General features: G+C 42.0%; 2 protein-coding genes and 1 pseudogene across 3 annotated transcripts in view; all 3 read right to left on the bottom strand.

The window, feature by feature from the left end:
• The window catches only part of TXK (TXK tyrosine kinase), a 69,291-nt gene extending 51,630 nt beyond the window's left edge, over window positions 1-17,661 (bottom strand). Inside the window, exon 1 of the mRNA XM_011973054.1 lies at window positions 17,560-17,661. Coding sequence (XP_011828444.1) covers window positions 17,560-17,575 — 16 coding nt within the window. The 5' untranslated portion in view covers window positions 17,576-17,661. The remainder of the gene's footprint in view (window positions 1-17,559) is intronic.
• A 545-nt stretch (window positions 17,662-18,206) lies between these two features.
• Window positions 18,207-18,574, bottom strand: LOC105534346 (annotated as a pseudogene). The gene has a single exon (XR_001005254.1). The product of XR_001005254.1 is annotated as a putative 60S ribosomal protein L37a (transcript).
• A 2,592-nt stretch (window positions 18,575-21,166) lies between these two features.
• The window catches only part of TEC (tec protein tyrosine kinase), a 136,923-nt gene continuing 132,615 nt past the window's right edge, over window positions 21,167-25,474 (bottom strand). The window contains exons 15-18 of the mRNA XM_011973053.1: window positions 25,136-25,200; window positions 22,683-22,801; window positions 22,437-22,594; window positions 21,167-21,281 (exon numbers count right to left, since the gene is read on the bottom strand). Coding sequence (XP_011828443.1) covers window positions 21,198-21,281; window positions 22,437-22,594; window positions 22,683-22,801; window positions 25,136-25,200 — 426 coding nt within the window. The 3' untranslated portion in view covers window positions 21,167-21,197. The remainder of the gene's footprint in view (window positions 21,282-22,436; window positions 22,595-22,682; window positions 22,802-25,135; window positions 25,201-25,474) is intronic.

Raw genomic sequence — 25,474 nt, 5'->3', positions numbered from 1 at the left:
CACGTTATGCACATGTACCCTAGAACTTAAAGTATAATAATAATAATAAATAAATAAATATATATATATAAAAAAAGAAGGCACACAAACTGGGATATGTTGAGAAGGATTTATTTATAAAAGGAAGTATAGAGATGTAGGTAGAGCATAGTAAAACTACAAGGATAGTGCAGGAATCCAGAGCTGAGCCATCACCACACCTAACCAAGTGAGGAGGGAAGGGAAGGTTACCAGAACCTAGAAGGCGAGGGTGTCTGTGGCCCAGGCCACCTGGAAAAGAGCACGTATCATCCATCCAAGGACACAGATGGCCCAAGGAGACTTCATAGCAAGAAAATCAGGAGGATTAATATCCTTACTCCACTCGCCTCCCTCCCTCCTTGCTGGGCTCTCCATTGGCCTAACCCAGAAGGAAGCCAGATGGTTGTATGTAAATCACACAGGAGCGAAGAGCAGGCTGGTGAAAGGCAGAGAGTGGGCCAGCAGGGAGAGGGGCAGACAAGAAACATCCAGCACAGTACACCCCTCAGCATCCATTTTTTCTTTCCTTCTTTTTTAAACAGAGTCTCACTGTAGGCCAGGCTGGAGTGCAGTGGTGCTATCTTGGCTCACTGCAACCTCCTCTACCTCCCAGGTTCAAGTGATTCTCCTGACTCAGCCTCCCAACTAGCTGGGATTACAGACATGTGCCACCACACGCAGCTAATTTTTTATAGTTTTTGGTAGAGACGAGATTTCACCATGTTGGCCAGACTGGTCTTGGACTCCTGACCTCAAGTGATCTGCCCACCTTGGCCTCCCAAAGTGCTGGGATTACAGGCATGAGTCACTGCACTCGGCCCATCTGAAAGTGGAAATCATATATGCCCTCTTCCATTATCCATTCCATTTCCCCTTTGCCACTGCCAACACCTTGGCTGGAGGAGGTGTCCAAATATTCATTCCTGTAGGATTTGGGTTTTTGTTTAGTCTGGTCTTTGTGGGGTTGCTACAGTTTTCCATTGACCAGGACTATTAAGAACACTAGGAAATGAAGCGAATGCATTCCCTAATTTTTAAACAAAGTTCTCTTTGCCATAATTGTGAAGTACCAACCCAATTTTCCTCTGTTAATCAGGATAATCACCCCAGCTACACTGATCCCCTTCAGGGCCTATAAATTCAGTAGTACAAGGAATCCCATAGCGGCCAGAGAGCAGTTCAACTTTCAATATTCCTCAATAAAAGGATTCTTCTCTTGGCAATGGAATCTCCAAACCTACAAAAACCAAAGTCACAGGGAAAGTAAACAACAATACTCTGGTGGGATGCTAGATGAAATGGTGAGAGAGGCTGCTCCAATCTCCACCACTTTGTTTCCAGACTCATGTATCCTGGCTATGGAAAAACAAAAGCATATAATGTATCCTGGCTATGGAAAAGCAAAAGCATATGATGGTTTAAGACATTTATTGCATCCTACAGGACCCTACCTGAACTTTGCAAGATGTTGTCTTCCAGATGTGATAGTAATTGAGCCTTTAAAAGGCCGTTCTTCTGTTCTATCAAGTCAGCTGCTTTGGAGTTATGGGACACATGGTAAGATATTCGGGGGCCATTGAACAAGCACCAGTGAGACTAAGAAAAAGCTAACTCCCTCCACAACATGGGTCATCTTGTCAGTCTCTGGTTATATCTTCCTATTCTGTCCCCGTTTCAAGAAATTCAGCCACATTCCTTTCCCCAAGATCTCCTTGTCACCTATCTTCCAATTTTGTTCCTTCCAAGTTCCCATTGACAGACCGATTTGTTTTTACCATTGCCCGTGAATCAAGGTAGATCAATGTCTCCGACTATATCTTTTCCTAATGAAGTGAATAAACTTACGTGTTTCCTGAAGTTCTGGGAGGACTTTATTTCAACACTATCTATGAGGCTACCTCTGAATGAGGCTGTAGTACAATGGCTGTTTCCTGTTGGTATACATTTATGACGCAGATCTTCCGGTAAATCAAGCCAGAAATTTTTCTCCCATAAGCTGTTGGAGAACTACCCAAGAGGCCGCTGGTGTGAGTTGAAGTAGAAGCAGAAAGAGCAGGTACAATGTGAATAGATGTTGCATGCTTATGAAGCTTTCTTGAAGCTTCTGGATCTACTAGGGCCCATTTTCACATATGCCACTTCTGTATTAGGATAGAAAACTAGTATGCATGACCAATTTCATAGTCCATTGAATCAGATAACACATAGCTCATGATAAGCAGCTTGAATCACATAAATATTTGATGATCTATGATTAAGCATTTAGTCTTTACCAGAAGCAAGTCAGGAGCTGCTTTTTAGATGGAAAATATTCCTAAGGGTTTGTGCTGCAATTTTCTTATTGGGGCTTTCCTGAAACGCCATAAAGCCAGCATCTTGCCCTCTCTTTGCCCTTTATCCCAAGCAGTACCAATGACAATTTGATTAATTGATAACTGAGTTATTTCTCCAGCAGAGGGTATCTCTGGACCTCTAAATATATGACCAAATAAATCCCAGACCCAACTCTGAATCTGCTTCCTAGAGCTACTTCTGATACAAGAGAAAACATGACATATTTAGATTAACTTTGAAAGGGTTATTTATAAAGGGACTAATTACAAAGGAGTGAAAACCACAAAAGATATACAGGAACCCAGGTCCAGCAGTAGTAGAACTGTCACCATCCCTAGGTTCAAAAAGACCAGGATGGGGAGAGAGAGTAAAGTAGAGCAGAGATCACTTTGAGGAGATGAATGACCTGCTGTTTAGGGACAAAACAACCTCACTACAACTTCATTCCAGGGTTCCCAGTAGGTGTAATCCAATTAGAACCAGAGGGTTTAGGAGGACGTTGAACTAACCTTGCAGATTTTTGTTTCTAAGATAGAGTTTAGGATGGAGAGGAATGATTATTAAAAGGTGGGGAACACTGAGCCATTTTGGAGGCTGGCTGCAAAATTTAATTCCTACACATTATCAATACATACTAGTTCCTTTCCTATCAAAGCAGTTGATCTTCCAAACCTACATTCATACATCTGTGACTTACCTTTCTCTGATTTGGACATCACCATTGCTCAGTTGTTGAGCCATTGACACACTGATGGTCTAATGGGAAATCTCTCTTCTCTACCCTGGACATACAGTTCAAGTCCAAGCCCAGGCAAGGACTCACCTTTGCACCCACTGCTGTTTCATTGCTCCCCTCTGATTTCTCTCTTCCTTTCTCTCTTCCTTTTCTTTCATTTCTCTCTTCCTTTTCCTGCACCCAGAAATCACTCATTTTCCATGGTCCACCCAAAGACTTACTTCTGGAGACAAAAATGAAATAAATTACTAATTCCCAAGAATCTGCACTATATCATATTCTTTGGTGTTTGGATTTCAGCTACTTCTGACTGTCCATTTTCATCTGCTGTGTCTGCTGGGATGAGCAAGCTGCAAAAAATCACTCTTCGAAGAGAGGGTGCGTTAGCACTTAAGGACTTTGGCAGGAATGGGTCTCATTTACATTCTAACCAATTTATTCCAGTGTTGTTTTAGAGCCCCAAATAGATCTGTATCTATCCAGGCCAGAGGATGCAAAACTAAATGTAGGTTACATAAATGAATGAAGTAGGTCAGAATAGAGTGTAGACTGTGGCAAAATGTTGTGACCAAGCCCACTTGGAGGTATTCAAATTCAAAATTAAAAAGTACTCCCTCCTTCTCCTATATCACCATTTTTTCCCTCTCTACTGGATCATCAGCATACACACACACACACACACACACGCGCGTGCGCGTGCGTAGTTACTTCAGCGATTAAAAACAGAACAAACTTCTTGTGATCTTATTTCCTTCATTGATTTGCTGCCTATTTATTGTAAAATCTAGAAATAAGTCTCTCTCTTTTTTTTTTTTTTTTTTTTTTTTTTTTGGTTGAGACCGACTCTTGCTCTGTCATCCAGACTGGAGTGCAGTGGTGCCATCTTGGCTCACTGCAACCTCTGGATCCCAGGTCCAAGCAATTCTCCTGCCTCAGCCTCCAGAATACCTGGGATTACATGCACCTGCCACCACACCCGGCTAATTTTTGCATTTTTAGTAGAGATGGGGTTTCACCATATTGGCCAGGCTGGTCTCAAACTCCTGATCTCAAGTGATCTGCCCACCTAGGCCTCCCAAAGTCCTGGGATTACAGGCGTGAGCCAGTCCTCCGGCCCTAGAAATAAGGCTCTTTACTTGCTGTCTCCAACTGCTCTCCTTCCATTACAGTCAGGCTGTCGTCTCTACCACTTCTAAAAAAAAATACTGCTCTTGTTAAGGTTGCCAGTGACCCATGCACCAGTAAGTCCAATGGTCAACTCTAAGTCCTCATCTTACTGAACCTCTCTCTTGGCAGCATTGGTACCACATCCCTTGGCTTTGCTCCTTGTCAGTCTCTTTTGCTGCTTTGTTCTCTACCTCCCTGACCTCTTAATAATGCTAGATTTCCTGCAAAGCATTTGATTTCTTCTTTTCTTTGTCTTATTCACTCTTTTGATTATCCCATTCCCTCCTGCAGCTTAAAAACCATCTATCAACTGATGACATCCAAATGTACACATCTAGCCCAGTTCTAATTAACTCCAGACTCACCTACCCAAATGCATTCTCAAATTCTCCACTTGGATGTCTAGTAGATACCTCAAGTAAACAGGAGATGAAATCTGAACTCTTTTACTTCCTCCCTCCCCAAACGGGTTCTGTCACCCTTCTCCATCTTGTCAAAAGCAATTCTGTCTTTCCAGTTGCTCAGGTAAATAATCTTAGTCATCCTTGACGCCTCTCTCTCTCTCACACCCAGGCCAATTTATCAAGAAAGTATGCTGATTGTGCCTTTAAAAAATATAGTCTTCCCCAGTGTCCATGGGAGACTGGTTCCAGATCCCCCAACAGATATAAAAATCCACAGATACTTAAGATCCTTATATAAAATGATGTAATATTTGCATATAACCTACACACTTCCTTACATATACTTTAAGTCATCTCTGGATTACTTATAATACCTAATACAATGTAAATGCTATGTAAATCATTGTTACACTATATTGTTTAGGAAATAATGACAAGAAAAAATGTGTGTACATGTTAAATACAGACGCAACCATCCTTTTTTTTTCAAATTTTTTTTTCAACAGCTGGTTGAACCCAGGAATGTGGACCCTGTGGATATAGAAAACTGTTTACTCAAGAGTTTTCATTTGGGATGATGAAAAAATTTTGGAGATGGAGAATAGTTATGGTTTACAACAATGTGAATGTACTTAATGCTGCTGAACTGTACACTCAAATATGGTTAAAATGGCAAATTTTTGATATATATATATATCTATTTCAACGCAATTTAAAACACACACACACACACACACATACACACACACACTTATTGCTTTCCCCATCTCATCCGTCACCACCATGGATAAGCCACCATCACCTCACCTGGCTCACACCAAAAGCCTCCTAACTTCTTCCTGCTTCTTCTCCTCCCACTATGCTTTATTCTCAGCACAGCAGCGAGAGTAATTAATTTAACTCTTAAGTCAGATCATGTTGCTCCTTGTCTGAGAACCCCACAATAGCTCCCCATTTCACTCGGGGTTATAGCTACATGTCCCACAAGAGCCTATAAAATGTTCCATGATCTGGCGTCCTGTTGCCTCTCATCTCCTCTGCAATAAGCTCCTGATCACCTCGCTCAGCCACACCCCGATGCTGCTGCTGGAGCCATAGGGCCTGCTCTCACCAGAGATTCTTGGCTTTTGTTTTTTCAAGAGCACTCCTCCCTCCATTTTCAACTCCCTCCAATTCCTCCAAGTCTTTGCTCAAACCTCATCTTCTAAGTGAATAGCTCTCTGATTTGTTATTATGCCTATCTGCACTTCCTTTAAGGTTCCTCACTCTGCTCTACTTTTTCTTTCTTTTTTGGTGCATTTCTCATGTTCTAACATGCTGTGCAATTTATTTACCTTTTTTTCTTTACTGTTTGTCTCCCTCACTAGTATGTAAACAAGCACCTTTGTCTATTTTGTTCACAATTGTTATATCCCAAGAGGCTAGAACACTTTTTGACACAATGAATGCTCAATAAATATTTGTTCAGTGAATGAATAAATGAATGAATATGTTTGAAAGAGCACAAAATTATAGGCTTCCTCAGAGGATGTACCCGTCTTGATTCATTCCTAGTGGGAATTTGCAAATGGTATTTGGAACAGAACAAGCAGGTTCAATTGGAAGTGGTGAACAGTATGACCAGAGAGGAATAACTCAGTCATAAAAGTCCTTGAAATAAAGGAAGATAAGACCTTGGGAGTCTATGTAGTAGGGGGGCTTGATAGATACTGAAGCTAGAGAACAACTTGGCCACAGGCCAAGCAAAGCAATCAGTTCTCAGCCTAGAAGCCATTGGAAAATGGTCCAGCAAGATGAGCTCTGATCATCTATGTAGCCTTCTGTTTTAATATAAACAAATTATTTATTATCATCAAAGCCCCAAAGTGTATATAATGGCCACCGTATTCTTGAGTAATCACTAGCATGTTATGTTATTCTCTACTTTTTTCTGTATGCTTGAAATATTTCAAAACTTAAATTTATAAAGAAAAGGAAAAACTCAGAAAACCAAATAGGCCTGTGATTTGATAATTAGGTACCCATTCTATGATTGATAGCTTTCTACATGTACATAACTTTTAGTGATAGATACAAAAGGATTTTTATTTCCCCAATTTGGCCTCTGTCTTACCTTTTCCCCAACAAGATTTATCATCTTCCTCACTATCCCCAGTAGGAAAACCGTTCTGTCGCTTCCCCTTTCCGATCTTCCCATGTCTGTGAATGAGTCCACCATAGAAAACTTAGATTCTTCCTGAGCCCCACCCTTTGTATTCAATCTGCCATCAATCTATCAATCTGTTCACAGGGCTTGGCTTTTTCTTTCTTATACACCCTTCCAATAAGCCAGGCTAAGTCCTCATCAACTCATACCTGTAATTTGGCAGTAATTCACTTAGTCCTCACAATGACCCTGTGAAGTAGATGCCGCTTTACAGATGAGGAATCTGAATCGGAGAGGTTACTCCTTACCAACAAAGGGCTAGTAAGCAGGGAGCCAGGATTTGAATCTAAATCTAGAGTCATCTCTGCTTCGAGCTGTCTCCTTCAATTCACCCTATATACCCATTTCCCAAAAAGCCTGCCTCAGCCAACTGCTCTTCATCTTCAGCATTATATCTTCCCCCACTTTCAAGATCTTCCATAAGTGACCTCACCCTAACTGCTTTAGCTTTCACCAATTCCCGCTGCACTAGCTTCTTCCGCTTGCTCTGTTCTCACAGACACATTGTGCATCTCTGCCTCCAACCTGGAAAGGAAGACTTACATTGCAATCCACTCCCATCTACTCTTCCTTTCAGTTCCCAAAGCACCTATGGTCAGTCCTGCCCTGTGGCTCCTAGTTAGGTACCACCTGAGATGGTCATTTAAGTTTCTCTATGTAGGCGTCATCTCTCACAGGGCTTCTCAGTCTCACCAGTATCAACATTTTAGACAGGATCATTCTTTATTGTGGGGAGCTGTCTTGTGTACCACTGAATATTTAGGGCATCTCTGGGCTTTATGCACTAGATGCCAGCAGCAACACAGCCCTCTCCCTTCTAACACCCACACCACCACCGCCTTCCAATTGTGGAAACCCAAGTGTTTCCAGGCATTGCCAAATGTTCGCTGGGGACAAAATCAACCCCAGCAGAGACACTGGACCAGACTGCAAGCTTCTCAATCTCAGGGACTGCATCTTATCCTTTTTTTTATTTTTAATTTTTTTTGTCTTCTCCCCAGCTTCTGGCATCAGTGCCTGGCACATAACAAGAACTCAATAAATAGCTGTTAAATAAGACCCAACCAATATCAACACCCTTACATTACATCTGAGCTCTTTTTTTTTCCACTCATTCATCTTATCACCCAGTATTTCACAGTGTGATGCTAGCCACAGAGAAAGACAACTTGATCATGACCTTTTGACTGAGTGGAACGACAAAGGGGTGAAGACTGAGCTTCCAGAGCTTTAGCCAGCATTTGTGGTGGCTCATAAGTCTAACCTTTTATTCCAGACGTATATTTTTAAATAAATCCTTATCCAAAACAAAGTACCAAACCATGAGATGCCAAATGAAATTATTAAAAACTCTCTGGCATTCAAATGTGTTTGTTTTTTCTTTTCTGTATTAAAAGAAAATATGGGGTTCAGCAGGCTTTAGTATCAGGCAGACATGCAGTCAAATCACTGCTCCCTTTTCTTGGAGCAACAGTGTGATTTTGGGCAATCAAATCTAGAAAATGTAGGTAATAAAAGCTGTCTTCTAAGAAAGGGTTTTCCCACTTCTACCAACACAGCCTTTACCATATGCCAGGCATGACAGATATACTAAGATCTTACTATACTACGCTATGCTAACTTACTCACTATACTAACATTATGAATCCCATCTTAAAGAAACAGAGGAACAGAGAGCTTCAGCCATTTATCCAGTCACATAAAAAGCAGCTGAGCCAGACGTCAAGCCCAGAGTCCATGAGCATCACAATAAGACTATCCTTGTGGATGAGAAGATTAAATAAGACTGCAGAGGCAAACATCGCTAGAACACACCAGCTACTCTCAGTTACTTTACCACTTTGTCCCCCAACCAGTTCCCTAGAACTCATTCAGCAACTATTTATTGGGTACTCACAAAATACATTTAAGGTAACCAAACAGGAGCAGGTATGGTTTTCCCTCTGAAGACAAAATGGAGGAAGAAGACTGAGTAAACCAAAGTGAATCTTCAGCTCCAACTCCTCTCTTCTGAGCCAACTCCACCCCTGACTCAAAGGCAGGTGTTTCCCCCATTCAGGACCCCAGGAGACTGACTCTGTCTCCCTGCTATCAAAGCAGGCCTCAGGAGAGGCTCTCACACTTTTTCTCAGTAAGTTATAAATGACTGACACAATGTTAAATAGTAAACATGCTGTACTGCAGAGCTTCAGCAATGTCATTCTTACTGCAGTGCAGAGGCGTGTACATGTTTGCAAGCATGACATTTGTAACAGTCAGGGTGAACACAGAGAGAGGTTTCTGTTAAGGAACTGGCTCAGGCAGTTGTGGAAACTGGCAAGTCCAAAATCTAACAGGGTAGGCTGGCAAGCTGAAGAGTGAGAGAAGAGTTGCAGTTTGAGCCCAAAGGTGGTCTGCTGGCAGAAGTCCTCCTTGCTCAGGGAGGTCTGACTTTCATTAAGGCCTTCAACTGTGGATGAGGCCCATCCACATGATGGAGGGTGACCCACTTTACTCCAAGTCCACCGATTTAAATGTTAATCTCATCCAAAAAGTACCTTCACAGAAACATCCAGAATAATGTTTGACCAAATATCTGGGCACTATGGCCCAGCCATGTTGACCCATAAAGTTAACCATCACAACACATGAAATTTAAATAGTTTGACCCTTGAAAAACATGGTATAAACATTTACATGAAGATTTTCTTCTGCCTCTGTCACCCCTGAAATAGTAAGACCAACTCCTCCTCTTAATCCTCTTTCTCAGACTATTCAACATGAAGATGAGGAGGATGAAGGCATTTATCATAAGCCACTTTCACTTCATGAATAGTAAATCTATTTTCTCTTCCTTATGACTTTCTTAAAGCTTTTCTTTTCTCTAGCTTACTTTATTATAAGAATACAGTGTATGATACACATAACATACAAAATATGTGTTGATCAACATTTATGTTATTGATAAGGCTTCTGGTCAATGTTAGGCTGTGAGTAGTTACATTTTGGAGAACCACCTTGTTCAAGTGTCAAGAACTTTGTGTGTGTGTGTGTGTGTGTGTGTGTGTTTGTTTTGTTTGAGATAGAGTGTTGCTCTGTCACCCAGGCTAGAGTACAGTAGCATGATCTCGGCTCACTGCAACCTCCGCCTACCAGGTTCAAGCGATTCTCCTGCTTCAGTCTCCCAAGTAGCTGGGACTACAGGCATGCTCCACCATACACGGCTCAATTTTTTGGTATTTTTAGTAGAGATAGGATTTCACCACATTGGCCAAGCTAGTCTCAAACTCTCGACCTCAAGTGATCCGCCCTCTTCGTCCTCCCAAACTGCTGGGATTACAGGAGTGAGCCACCATACCTGGCCAGGTCAAGAACTTTGAAAGAGAAATTGCTGGTATCAGTCAGCAGGCAGGAGTATTTGGGACTAGAGAAAGGACTCCCCCAGCTCCCTGACCTCACAACACATGGCCACACCTGATAATATTCCCCTTGGTTTCTTCTGCAGCCTGGAATTTAGGAGAAAATATTTTCAAAAATTCTTATGTTTCCCGATTCAATAGCAAAGACAATGGCCTTTAAAGAAAGGTACAGACTTAACCTACCACTGCTTTAATTACGACCCAATTTTATTTAATTTCCCCCGAAGACCAAGAACAGTGGTGAGCAGAAAGGCAAACCACTGCCTTGTTTGTGGTTCCATCCTCTACCCAGCAGACTTGCTGCCCCATAAATAATCATTGCGAGAAAAAAATCACACCATGAAAGCCAAACAGCTCCCTAGTGTTCCCTTGCTTGGCATGACTTTCCAAGACAGCAGGCATCTTTATTTACAGATTGAAGTGTTGGGCCAAAATTCATTCCAATGCGCGTATCAAGGAGTATTCGATGCATGATCATTTTCAATTTACAGCAGCACAGGTGTTCCCAGTAAGTAAGTAGAGTGCGCCCTTCCACAGGCATTCTGTGATTACAGAAGCCATTCTTTGCATTGTTTTGCCTAATAACCTGCAGAGAGAAAGCCCGTGAGCTATTAGCAAATTCCCAGCTTAGGCTGGAACTCGTGCATATCAAGGGCCTTTGCCAGAGCGACAAAAATGCCCCAGAGATAGGCAATGACTATTTGCCTGCTGGAAGGAAATGTGGAAATAATATATTCAGGCTTGAAGATTATCATTGAAGGAGCTGAGCTTCCTCTCCCATGCTTATATCTGCGCTGTTCTTTTCATCTATTTCTTATTCCTCGGCAAATATCTCTCATGATGAGCCTCAGGCCAGCAAATCAGAAAAAGGGCATCGCATCAGATGTAATCTCTGTGACCTTTAGAAAACGGAACGTCTGTCACGGGGTAGGCAGTTGGACCTGCCATCCTTGGTATTTGTTTTTTCCTGGGAAGGATTTGTGCCCCTCTGTCCTCTGGGATAGGCTCCTATTGGTATTCTTTCCACCCCAAGAGATTCCTGGGTGGCAACAGCTGGGCTGATTGGGAACAGGTTTCCACCAGGGGGCACTGGAAGAAAGCAAGAGTGAGAAGCGCCCCTTCTCAGAACAGTTCCTAAGGTCACCTCTGAAGAGGACAAAGGAACAGATTTGAAGAGCTGTGGGGCCCAGGCTGCACGGGAAGCAAAGCCGCCGTCGCTTCCTCGTGTCTAATGTTTTGAAGTTTACATCATCACCTCCAGTTCATCCCCTGGCATTTCCGATGTTGGGGTTTCGTTTTGAATCAGTGCCTTGAGTGAAATGCATTCCTACTGAATTTGGTCATCATAATAACTGGCACATGGCTAATGATTTGTATTTAAAAACATGGCTTGAAACTAGCAGTTTCAAGAGCTGCCTTAACCCAAAGACCAGGCTTGTCGACCAACCCAGGCACTCCAGATTGTGGTTTTAAGATGAGGAATGTCTGATACCGGCTGCTTTTGCAGTTGATGGGCTGTGGTGAGTCGGGAAGCCTTGAAAACTTGTAGTTTTGGAAAAATGGCTCTGGGTGACCAGAGCTGATTCTGTAAGTTTGCTGCAAAGTATCCCTTTTTTTTTCTTCCAGAAATTTACAGAAAGGCCAAACTTCCTCATTACTCTGCCATAAATGCCCACCACTACATCCATTTCTTTTCTTTTCTTTTCTTTTTTTTTTTTTTGAGACAGAGTCTCGCTCTGTCCCCCAGGCTGGAATGCAGTGGCGCTATCTCGACTCACTGCAACCTCTGCTCCCAGGTTCACGCCATTCTCCTGCCTCAGCCTCCTGAGTAGCTGGGAGTACAGGCGCCCGCCACCACACCCGGCTAATTTTTTTTTTGTATTTTGAGTAGAGATGGCGTTTCACCGTGTTAGCCAGGATAGTCTCGATCTCCTGACCTCGTGATCTGCTGGCCTCGGCCTCCCAAAGTGCTGGGATTACAGGCGTGAACCACTGTGCCCGGCTCCACTACATCCATTTCTTAAGGGCCTTTTGAAGATAGGCACGTTTTAGCCACATTAACCCATGTTATCCGGGGAATGTGACACGTAACTAGCTTGGCTATAGCATGGATTTCTACCTCTGAACAGGAGTTAGAAAAGGCTTCCAAGTTGGAGTTAGACTTCTTGGTTTGGAGTTAGACACCACACCAAGACCCCACACCAAGGAGAGGGGAAAATAATAAAATTGGGACATTGAGTTTTTCACGTAAATGTTTATTCAATTTAGAAACGTATCCTTTATTCTGAGTTTATAACCTTTATGCATTTGGGGTGCGAAGTGATCCTGTGTCTGTGTTTGCACGGGTGTACACTTTTTCTTTTGATACTAAAATGTCCATTCTTCTAAGTGATGGTCTCCAGAGATGTTAGTTTTTCTAAATGTAGGAATAAAATAAGTAATTTGTATTAGACCTCGACTGTTCTGTGTTTTTGACATTATACTGCCGGTGAGACCTTAAAGAAGGGAGGATAACTATTTTAGGTGAGTCATTGGCAACTATGAGAAAACAAGTACCTAGCTAACGGGACAACAAACTGATCAATTTGCGTGGAAGAGTGGTGCTTGACTCGTCTATGGCCTGAAGGGGTGCTGTGTGGGGCAAGGAGATTCTAGAAGCCTGGGAAGCTGGATGGGAGTCCCAGGCACCAGGGAAGATAATGGTTTCTGGGAGTAAAAGGTGCTGTAAGGAAAGGCAGAATCTTCCTGAAGATGACCGCTCATCTGTTTCTCAGCTTCCGCCAGGGCAACCCCCCCAGGCACGGACAGCAGCCACCCAAACCCTTGTTTGGTCTATGAGGCAATTTTTCTTTCTTTCTCAGAAGAGGTTGATGTGAGTTGGACTTTACAGGCACCTTGCCCACAACCTCTCCCCTCCCCTACATCTCAAAACAGTATTTCCTAGAACACTGTTTTCTGTGAGCTCAAAGTTCATAACAAGCTCGCAGACATCACACCCAAGACATCGAGCCAGCTTGTGATGTGAAGAAGCGCTCGGCCACAAGGCGCACGGGTGTGGCTGGCACTAGGCCGGAAGCCATGCTGCTCACTGACCCTCGGTGGGCAGGAAGTGCGGGCGCTGCTGGCCTGAGGGGCTCCACAGAGGAGCAATGGGGGGATCTGCAGTAGTTACAAAAGGTGGCTGCAGTTATTACCAGACACTTGAAGCAGTGATGGAGTGGAAAACTGAAATGATTTAAAGACAAAAGAAAAGACACATCTAGTGTCCATTTTAATCTTGAGCCTATTTTTCAGAAAGGGCATCAAATTCCAGCCCCAGGCAGAAGGGTGGCCAAAGTGGCCAAGTTCTTTTTTAATCTGCGGCTCCTCCTGCTTTTGTCACAGACTTAGTTATCTATTGTTGGAAACAAATTATTCTGAGACCTAATGACTTAAAACGTTTATCTGACACTTTCTGTGGGCCGGGAGTTCTGGAAGGGTTTAGCTGGGTGCCCGTGGCTCCAGATCTCTCGGGTAGTTGCAGTCAAGCTGGGCCCAACCAGAGCTGGAGAATACACTTCTAAGCGGATTCCATGGTGCCTCAGTTCCTCGTGATGGGGATTCTCTATGGGCTGCCTGAGAGTGCTCCCAACAAGGCAGCCAGCGATGCAGAAGGCAGAAAGCCTGAGATCGCAGGAATGGGAGCCGCAGCCTCTGTAACCTGGTCTCAGAGGTGACATTCCATCACCTTTACCATATTCTAATCACGAGAAGTGAGGTACTAGGTCCAATTCATACTCAAGGAGGAGGACTGCATAAGGGCCTGAATATCTGGAGGCAGATATCACCAGGCCATCTTAGAGGCTGCCTACCACAGCTACCCTCCTTATCTTCATATTCATAATAGTAATAATGGAAGGTGTTGACCTAACAAAGTTGGTCTGAGAATCAGATACAAAAAGGAGTAAGATAGGACTCCGAAAAGAGAGGCCCAAGAAAGGCGGTGTGACCAAAATGTCCTTACCTTACCCACAGATCCAGTTATCAAGATGAACCCAGAAACTTGTCTTTTAATAGCACCCAAGGCATGCTTCAGGCACACCAAGACTTAGAAACCACTCTTTCTACTAAGTTGTAAATAAAGAAAGGCAGAGAAATTAGGCAAACAGGGGAGCTAAGAGGTGAACTTTTTAAGCCCCCAGCTATTCTCCCTTGCCCTGTCCTTTAAATAACTCTCCTAGGCTGGATCTGTTCTCAGGGCAACTGTGAGTTGATGGAAATGCTGGCAATACCAAGTACATTTCACAAACTGAATCTCACTGGAGCAGTGACCTGAAACCCCACTCCAAATCTCCCATCAGTATGATCAATATCCCACGCTCCACAATTACCTTCTCCTACCATATAGCAACCTTTGAAGCCAGACTTCTATGACAATGCTTAAAACAACAAACGTTTTTGGCAAATGACCCTAACAAACACATAAACTTTTTTTTTTTTTTTTTTTTTTTTTAAAGAGACAGGGTCTCACTTTGCCACCCAGATTGGAGTGGAGTGGTGCGGTCACAGCTTACTGCAACCTCAAACTCCTCGGCTTAAGCAATCTTCTTGGCTGGGCCTTTTTTTTTGATTAACAGTAATACATCTTGAGGCATCACTTAGCTGTCTCCTTGTCAACAGTAAACACTCATTGTTTTACCCAGCAGAAAATGTAGCCACATTCAGCTGCAATTGACAGTAGACAACAGGTGATTCTTATCATCAAATCAAATTAACAGACGCTGGAAAGGAGAGTGAGCTTTCATCAAAGCCATGCCAGAGAGAATAATCCTCAAAAATACCCCGCCAATAGGTAGTCCCTTATTTAATCCCTTGGGCAATCAAATCCTGTCTCAACCTTCACAATGATTTATTTTATATGTAACCGAATCGTTCCTGCTGTAATTTACAGCATTTTCTTTAGTTCTGACCTTGACGGAAATAAAGAGCAGATGCTCACACAGCTTTTAACATTTAGAGATTCTTAAGTCACTGTTGAGCTTGTCTTGCCAGTGGGGGTGGCAGGGGACACAGGTTGCTGCTTTTTCGCTTTTTCTGCTTTGCTCTGCTTGGCCTATATTTCTGTTAACAGGAGCCTTGTTCTTATCTGTGTGAATGGAAGACTACGAGTTATTTTCAGGTCAGCACAACTGGAATAACATGGTCTATTTATTTATTTATTTATTTTTTACAAAATCTACAAACAATTGTTGGCTCCTGTAAGGGGCTTTGGCTTAAATAGATGACATTTAAAAATTACAATCATTTTTTCCTTAATGCCACCTAAAAGTCAGAAATGTAAAAACTTGACTTTTTTTAGCTGGCCTTTGATTGCTTTAATCTGATATGACTGAGCTTTGTTGAAGCTTGGTTCCATCATCATCTAGTATTAAAATCAAAGACAGTATTTTCCTTCTTTATCTGCAAAATAACGCCCTCTGAGTCTTAGAGATAAATTAACAAGTATTTCCAAAACTGAGCAACTCCCAAAATAAAGTTCTTAAAGCACCTCTTAGGTTTATTGTTTCTTTACATTTTGTTGCAAGGTGGCCAAAAAGGGAGTCGCCTGGGCAAAAGTTCTAGTTCTGGATTTTGTCCAGCATTTGTGGATCATGGTTGGCAGATTTATATGTATACAAATATACACATACACATACACACACTCCCTTTGAGAGCTTATTTATATATATAAACTTATATATGTGTGTACGTGTGTGTGTGTGTGTATATATATTTTTATATATATATATATTTAAGGCAAAAGGAAGAGCGCTTAAATCCCAAGTCTGGCAAGTCTCATGCTTGGCCAGGTGTGGTGGCTCACACCTGTAATTCCAGCACTTTGGGAGGCTGAGGTAAATCATTTGAGGTCAGGAGTTCGAGACCAGCCTGGCCAACATGGTGAAACCCTGTCTCTACTAAAAATAGAAAAATTAGCCAGGCATGGTGGCGTGCACCTGTAGTCCCAGCTACTCGGGAGGCTGAGGCAGGAGAACTGCTTGAACCCAGGAGGTGGAACTTACAGTGAGCTGAGATCACGCCATTGCACTCCAGCCTGGGTGACAGAGCAAGACTCTGTCTCAGAAAAAAAAAAAGTCTCATGCTTAAATCCTGAGTGTGACAACCATGTGAGCTTTTGGTGAGATTTAAACTTTCAAAGGCACTATTTTCTTATTGGCTACATAAGAATAACAATTTTCACCTTGCCAGTTTGTAGTGAAGCTTTCAGATAATGAATATAAAGGAACTGGTATAGACCATGGCCCATGGTAGGTGCTCAATAAATACCTTTATAAAGAAACAAAGATATTGCAATTCTGATATGATGGCTGCCTTCTTATTTAGAAGACTATTCTGCTTGTTTTTCTTTTTATTCTAATTTCTTTGGATTTATAAGCATCCCCACGGCTCTTTCAAACCAAGGATCTTCACAGATAACAGCATCTAGGGAATCTTTCTCTGTTCTCCTAAAACTAGCACTTATTTTTAACGGTGGTCTTATATTCTATAAAAATATTAAAATAACATCTTCATATGTAATATTATATATGAGGGAAAGAGACATTTAAGCCAGTGTTCACACTCGACCATGTTCACACTCTTAACCATGTAGAGACTCATGACTTTGACTCTTATTTTTGCCTTTACTCAGGCTCTGACTGCAGGTAAGAATCAGTTTTGCCTAAATTTCAATTGCCTGGGAAAGATCCTCAATAACGGATGTCTACACAAAATTGTGAATAAATACTCCTGTGAAAATAAGGGTAAGTCTATATGTTTACATGATAAAGCAGATAATTTCAGAGTATAAACACAGTTGTGTTTTGACCTCTCTTCCTTTTGCCTTAAATATATTTATTTGTGTCTGTGTGTGTATTTATATATATATATAAAGTTGCCAACTGTGATCCACCACTGCTGGAGCAAATCCAGAACTAGAATTTCGTCTCCTGGCCTTCAGCCCAAAGTTCATTACAGTCTCATTCTAAAAACAAGTACTTCACACTGATTGCATTTCTACACACACATATGTAGATTCCTGGACATTCTTTTGTTTTTCTTTCATTTATGTTCTCAATGCTGAACCTTTATTAGAATTACATCACCACCGTGGTTCTTTAAATAAGAAACAAAACTCTGTCACAACATCTGAGGAAATTATCTTTTAATGTTCCCAAGCTCTGTGCCTTAGAAAAAAAAACATCCTCTGCTGTTCAAGAAGAATAGGTCCAGAACAAGCCCCGAAAATAAATTGAGAAAGCTCATCTTACTCACAGGAGGAAAGGATCATGGCAGCCCCTTCTGCAGGGAGCACACAACAGTCTTCAGTTCTTCTGCGGTGCTCCACTCACAAAAACACATCTTTCAACTGAAATCATAGTTCGCTCAAGATGTTTCTCACGGGCAGAGTTAACCCCACCTATTTTCCTGTTCTGAAAACCTCAGAAGAGTATAAATGACAACCAATGGCCTATATAAGAAAGCTCAGTAATCTCCATCCCAATCTCTGAGGGTGTCTGCTATTAGTCTCTCATCCCCAAAGGTGTGGGTGACTCGCAAACATCATTTTCAAGAAATCACAAAATTTTGGTAAAAGGCACCTTTAAAATCATCAAGTCAAACTGCCCTCTCTGGACTGGGAAGGAAATGGAGGCACAGACAGAATAAGGGACTTGCCCAAGGCCACACTGTGAGTGGCAGAAACAATTAGATTCTAGGCTCTGGAATATTGAGTTTAGAATGTTCCATCCTCCCACTCAGCAGACACTTTATTTGGGCGAAGTTAATCTAGTAATAACCCTAAAATGTGATTGGGGGATGACTGAGAAATATAAAAACACCAACAATACAAAACACACTTGGGAGTTTCACTTCATCCCACTGGAAAGCATAACTATGTGTTAACTAATGAACAGAACAACTTTTTTTTTTTTTTACATAAATTAACCCATTTATTATAGGCCAGTGATGTCTCAAAGAGTAGAGGAGCATCTACTGGTCTTTCAACTCCTTCAGTCTTCTGATGGCGGACTTTATCATGACAGCGGATGTGGTATTGTATGTCCAGGCACTGCCAGCCACTGTCTTCATGCAGGAACCACAGTGCCAGATCCCCACAGCTCGTCTCTTCATCTTGGTTTTGCCACAGAAAGAGCAAGTGTACTTGGTGTGCTGGCTGATTTCAATTTTCTTCACCATTTTCTGGAGGGAGGCCCCATAGCGGGTCCCGTATTTACTGACGATCCAACCTTCTTAGTACGTTTGGCCATCTTGCCACGAACAAGTTCCGAGCCCAGAGAGCAACAGAACAACTTTAATGAAGACACAGCATATTCCCATTGCCCTTCCAATCTCCTGTTTAGATTAGGGTCTCCTTAGCATTCTGGGTGATGACTGTTATTTTTACTTCCCCTTCTGCCTTAGTTATGCTTTCGTATAAAAGCTTTTTTTTTTTTTTAAGTCTTAGTGAAAAATATTTAAAGATTTTTGAAGGAAATGTTCACAAATGTTGCCAGGTACTATCTATCTTGTTTTCCCATAAAAAGCATACATTGACCATTAGGGTAGGGACTCTTACCTTCTCCTCACTCTCTTTCATACCACCTAGTACTTCCCATAGCTCCTCAAGGTGAAAAAGGAAGTATGGGATGGGAGGAGGGAAGGAGGGAAGGTCAGGAAGGAAGGAGAAAAGGCTGATAGTGATAGTAAGGTAGAGTGTGCCAGGACCGACTCCTTGAATAAGCTACAAGTCAGTTAAAAGTTGTGCATGGTTAGCAACCAAAATGCCCATCAGTGATAGGCTGGATAAAGAAAATGTGGTACATATGCACCATGGAATACTATGCAGCCATACAGAATGAAATCATGTCCTTTGCAGGGACATGGATGGAGCTGGAAGCCTTTATCTTCAGCAAAGTAATGCAGGAACAGAAAACCAAACACCACATGTTCTCACTTATAAGTGGGAGCTGAACCATGAGAACACATGGACACAGGGAGGGGAACAACACACACTGGGGCCTCTTGGGGGAGGGCAGATGAGGGGAGAGCATCAGGAAAAATAGCTAATGCATGCCAGGCTAATATCAGGAAATATATCAGGCTAATATCAGGAAAAATAACTAATGCATACCTAGGTGATGAGTTGATAGGTGCAGCAAACCACCATGGCACACGTTTACCTATGTAACAAACCTGCACATCCTACACATGTACCCTGGAACTTAAAAAAAAAGTTGTGCATGTTTTTGTCATGGGGGTATGGTTAAACAGGTAGACGAGAAGGAAAGTGGCAGATTGTGATAAGGCTCAGAATAAGCAGTTTACTTTCTTCCATTACAAGGGGCACAGGAAAAGAAAAAACACAGCCTTCAGTGGATGGACTGCCTGCTGCACAGACTCTAGACTGGCCAGGATGAAATGAAATGGTTCTCCAGGGTCAAAGTGAAGGTGCTGCCCAGAGCAGCCAGTCTGTGTGTTCACCCAATGCTCCAGAGCAGACCATCGCAGCCTCCAGAGGAGACGGAACTCCTGAAGGGAAGGCACTGTGTCTTCCTCAGCTAGTTACCCCACCAATAGCAAGAATAACGCGTTGGGCAATAAACAGTCTCTGGGTGACTGATATAGTTTCTTTTCGCTGGCACTCACGTAACCAAGATAATTTCTTTTCCTTGGTGCTCACGAGGAAAAAAGGCAGGCCCTAACTCCATTGATGTTTTAGTAGAGCTTCTAAGGGTGAGAAATCCACACACAGTCTTGACAGCAGGGTCTCCTGTGAGGTACAACAGTCCTACCCATCCAGGAACCCAAGTCCAACCAGACCTCCTGAAAAACGTGCGGGAGCCAGCTCAGAATACCATGCTCGCTGTTTCTCTTGGTAGCTTCCTGGATCCTCCACCACAACTTGGGGTGCTTCTGGGCCCTGCGTGAGGTGGGGGCAAACTTTGTTGTGAACGTCACCTGATCCTTCTGCCCTAGAGCCCAGCACTTCCAATTATAGTGCCTGTGCCCCAGGGAATATTCTTAAGGCTTAGAAGTAGATTACCTAGTTTAATTTTCCATCTGATTCTGATTAGCTGCGGCCACCATGGGCAGGATTACATAGGCCAAATGCACGTGGTTAAGCTGGACAGGCATCCCCAGACACATTTACCTGAGTGAGGAGGGGGTGTTACTCATAGAAGAGTCTAGACTTTCTTCTCTTCAGGTATATTTGATGTTCAGGGGGAAATGAATTAACAGCTGTTAGGCACAGTCTCTAGTCCTAAGAAGGTGAGCTCATATACTACAGGATTAAAAGTTTCAATTAAAAGACAACTCGTGTTTCTTATAAATATATAACTTTATATATTACATATGTTTACAATATATACAGCATACAAATATTGTTCATGTAATACTAAGAGCAGTCTTGAAAACTGAGATGTTTTCAAAACAAAAGATGGGTACTTATTTAGGTGGGTTCCTGATTTATCTAGAACCCAATTGTAGACAATGTCTCAGGCCCAGATTTCTGTAGAAGTCAAAGGGAAAAAGAAGGGTTGCTGGGTCATGACTCTAATACCCTTCCCCTTCCCAAATACCCTGGCCTTCAACTGGCATCAGCTAACATGGTCCCATGTGTGCACCCCTAAATGGCCAAACCCTGGGGCTATACACAGTGCCTGGTAAACAACTGTCACTCAAGTGCCTGAGGAATGAATAGAAATGAGTGATTTTAATCACCATTTCTAAGGCAACAGAGTGTTTCTAAGTGGAAACACTCTGGGAGATTCCGTCTAGAAGCAAATTCTTTATGTGTTTCCACTTTACAAGTAAAACCATCTACATGTCCAAGTGCTCAATAAATTAAAAGCCACAAAGTGCCCATCCTTCCTTGCACTTTGGAATCTGGGAGCCACTGGTTACATCACTTATCTTCCAAAAGTTTCTTCACATTCAACTAGTTCATCTATTGTGCGCAGCAGATCTTCAAAAGAAGGCCTTCCCTCTGGTTTCTACAATTAAAAGTCAAAGAGAAGCTGTAGGTTCCAGAATCCATTCCAAAAAACCTTTCACTGCTCCAACTCCTAAACATAGCATATTACAGAGAGGCTTCACTGCTTTGGGACTGGGACATACAGGCATCTCCAGAGGGGTCTTGTCTCTCTACCCTAATCTACCCTGCATGTACTGCTGCTAGGCTAACCTTTCTAAGACACTGCTTTCATGTCTCTCTTCAAGAGACATGCCTGTGAAATCAAGTCCTGCAAATTTATAGGACCTTCTATAATCTGCCACTCCCCCACCCTCTTGTCACCCAATTTTATTCCCCACAAAATCCCTCACATGGGCTGTCTGTTAAATAGGGCCACTATCTCCACTGTCGTGCACAAACATCGTGTTTATAACCACCTCCTTACCTTTGCTCAAGCTGTTCTCTCTCCCTTTAGCACCACTTCCTGCCCAGAATGTCTATGCCCATCCCAATCAACTCTTGGGGAGGCAGTACAGCCAGTGGTTGAGACCCTGGACTTTGGAGTCAGACAGGCCTATACTGCTCTGTAGTTAAGTGACCCCAGGCAAGCAGCAACCTCATGACCCTTAATCTTCTCATCTACAGAGTGACACAAAGTGTCTCCACCTCAAAGTGTTGCTTTGAGAACTAAATCCAAAACACTAAGTATAGTGCTTGGTACATAATACATGTGAGCTAATGTTACTGTCTTTCAGAAGTCATTTGGTATCTAACCTCTTTTAGGAGGTGACATTTCAATACTTCCAAAGACCTCGGAAAGTTGAGGTTTAGAGAAAGAAACCAACTCTGGTAAAAAAAAAAAAAATATTTCAACTCTACAAGTGACCCAGTGAAAAAAGAGCTACTTCTCCAGGTGTATTCCCCAAGTCCCTAGCTCAGGCAACTATGGAAGGAGTCCCACTTGCGAGTGAGGAAGCAGCCTGAATGTATCGAGGTAGTTATTAGCATTTTCCACATCTTTACATTCTTCTTCCCGTTATTCAGAAGTTGAGTTGAGAGGGTTGGCTTCCTACCTAGAGCTTGAAATCACTATAAAGCACGCACCACCTCACTAGGCTATAAAGACTGCATGTTGTCTATTTACCAAGCCCAATCCCTAAAAGATTCAAAAAGAAAGCCCACAAAAAATCTATACCTCCTGCCAACATCTCAGCATCACTTCATATACATAGTTGGATGCCAACTTCGGCTGGTAGAGTCGGTGGCCTCGAGTAACCATGGTTACCACTTCATAATTGGTATATTTTTCAAAGGGCATTCTGCCTTCTGTGAATACTTCCCACATTAAAACACCTGGAAAAGAATAAGGATTACCAAATGGATGTATCCACTTCCTCCTCAGGGCGGACGGACATGAGGAAACATGGACCATGGATCTTACCAAATGACCAGACATCTGATTTGCTGCTGAAGCGGCTGTAATTAAACACTTCAGGTGGACACCACTTCACAGGAAACTTAGCACCAGAAGAACTTGTATACTGATCATCCAGAACATACCTAGAGTAAGACACACCATGGGCTTACACCTCTGAAGAAAAATCTGCATTTTCTACTTGTTCTTTCATTTTTTTCCCCTTGCAATCAAAAACACAGTTGACTGAAGTCCAACAAGCATCCGGTTGAAGCTAAATGTTCACCTCAGTGGCCACACCTGGTGATTTCCAACTTCCTCTCAGCTTAATTTAAGTGCATGAGATGGATGCATCACCACATTACCATCTGCACTTTGATTTTTCTGTTTTTCTTTCTTTTTATAAGGCAATAGAGACAATGTATCATAAAGTACTTTGCAAGCTTTTCTTTGTAAGCAATTCTGTTCTTTAAATAAAATTTTACCCACAGGCCCCATATGTAAAAAATCTAAAGCAGAGCTGCTCCAGAGGAAGTGGTATAAAGCATCTAGAAACACACATGCTTTCAGCCCTCACAATTCCACAGAGCACAATTTAAAACTATAGCATATGAAAATGGCAAATGCAAAAAACAAACAAACAAAAACACAACACAAAATGCCACATGTAAACAGTGGAGTATGCATTTATACATAACATCCCCACATACATACATGCACTCAAAACAATACTATATAACTTTTTTATGTGAACATACTATGTCCTTCTGGAAGAACATACAAAAACTGTTAACAGTGGCTAACTTTGGGGGAGAATCCTTGATTAGGGTTGGTAGATGAAAAGACTTCAGCCCTTTCTGTAAGGTGGGCAGCACATATTTACAAAAGGAATGTATTTCTGTATTACATGTGAATATACCATTAATTTCTAAAAGCTTCCATGAGAAAATTTTCAAAGAATTGCACAAACGTCCTTTGCTCTGTAGACAAAGATGATGACTCAGCACAAAGCCAGCTGCTGGCTGGCAGACAATGCCACTATGGGCTGGATCAAACTGTCAGCCAGGGGAGTCTGACTTTAGGGTATAAAGAGTGTTTTTGAGTGGTTGATACAAAAGTGCAGATTTTCTGAAAGCCTAACATATGAAGATTGAACATATGAAAGTGGCCGATAGCCTGCCAAATATATAGTATCTTTATATAAAAGCAAATAAAGAGCACTGGGTAATTAATATCCTAAGAGTTGGAAGTTCTGGTCCCATTTCTGACAGTAACAGTTTTCTAATCTCCCTGGGCCTGAGTTTCCTTAGGAGTTAAACCTGGCCCTACATGGCCTGGTCCTTGCCTGCATTTATAAGCATTCCTGGCGCTGCCCGTTGGCCAGCTACCCTAGCGCTTTTTTCATTCTTTGAGCAGGCCAGACGTGTCCCAGACTTCAAGCTTTTTCACTTTTTCTTCCTACCTGAAATATTTTATCCTTTTATTTTCACCTATACTGGCTACTTCCTACCTTCTTGTCTCCAAACAAATCTCCCTATCGCAAAGAGGTCGTCCTGAACATCAGATCGAGTAGCCACCCTCATTCTTGCCCTGCATTGTCACTCGGCACCACCTCAAATTATCTGTATTACAGGGATCAGTCAACTTTTCTGTAAAGGGCCAGATAACACATATTTCAGATCTGGCAGGCCATACAGTCCCCAAGACAGCTACTCGACTCTGCATCTGTAGCGGGAAAGCAGTCACAGGTAACACCTAAATGAATGAGCGAGGCTATGTCTCAGTCACACTATTTTTATGGACAGTGACATTGGAGTTTCAGATTTTTTTTACATGTCATAATATTCTTTTCATTTTTGCATCCATTTAAAAATGTGAAACCCAAATGAAGTGTGGGTCAGACTGAGAGCCACAGTTTACCAGTATCGACCCCGCTCAATCATGTAACTTTATCAGGTCTTCTGATTCACCTTCTTCCTGAATGTAAGCTGCGTGTGGGCAAGGACTTGTAGGTCTTATTCTCTAATATGGTTCAGCCTATCATTATGCCTGGCGCGCAGCAGGCACCTGATTTTTAATGGGTGGATGTATGGATGAATCAATAGACAGACAGAGGAAGAAGCGACAAAAAATAAACTAAATACCTTTTAAAGGTATTTTATAATACTATTAAATTATAAAAATTAAGAGAAGAAAAACACTGCAGACATGGACATACTAAGAACCTCACCACCAAATACGTTTTTGTGAAAACAAAAGATTCTAGAAATCTAATCCACACCAGGAAATATAGTATATTTAACAGGCTATACTACCACCTAGTGGAGAGAACTACTAACATCACAATATATACTTATTTTAATCTGAGAACCAGTTAACAAGATTTCCTTTCTGCTTCGTCATTGCAAATTATTCCCACACTTATTAATTCCACCAAAAAAATGCAAACATCACCTAAAACCACATATACTTGGACATACCTGGCCATTCCAAAATCAGATACTTTTACAACTCCCGCCTCACTTACTAGACAATTTCTGGCAGCCTGGAAAACAACATTATGATGGTATATTAGTTTAAAAATTCCACCATTTAAGTAGGAAAATATAAGTTCTGTTCATATTAAATTTAGTGTAACCTAGTCAACATTTGCAGAGAGTGGAAATGTCCTTTAATAAGTTGTTTTTACCCCTATGGAAGTATTTCCATTGTGTATTTGAAAAAATGAATAGAAAGGCAGGTCAGAAAGTCATATTGCAATAAGGCATTATTGCATAATCTTTACCAATTGTCTTTTTTTTTTTTTCTTTTTTTGAGAC

This window comes from Mandrillus leucophaeus, unplaced genomic scaffold (assembly GCF_000951045.1).
Source record: "Mandrillus leucophaeus isolate KB7577 unplaced genomic scaffold, Mleu.le_1.0 Scaffold1337, whole genome shotgun sequence".
Lineage (NCBI taxonomy): Eukaryota > Metazoa > Chordata > Mammalia > Primates > Cercopithecidae > Mandrillus > Mandrillus leucophaeus.
Note: the sequence above shows the minus strand (reverse complement) of the source record. Positions and strands in the feature narration are given on the sequence as shown.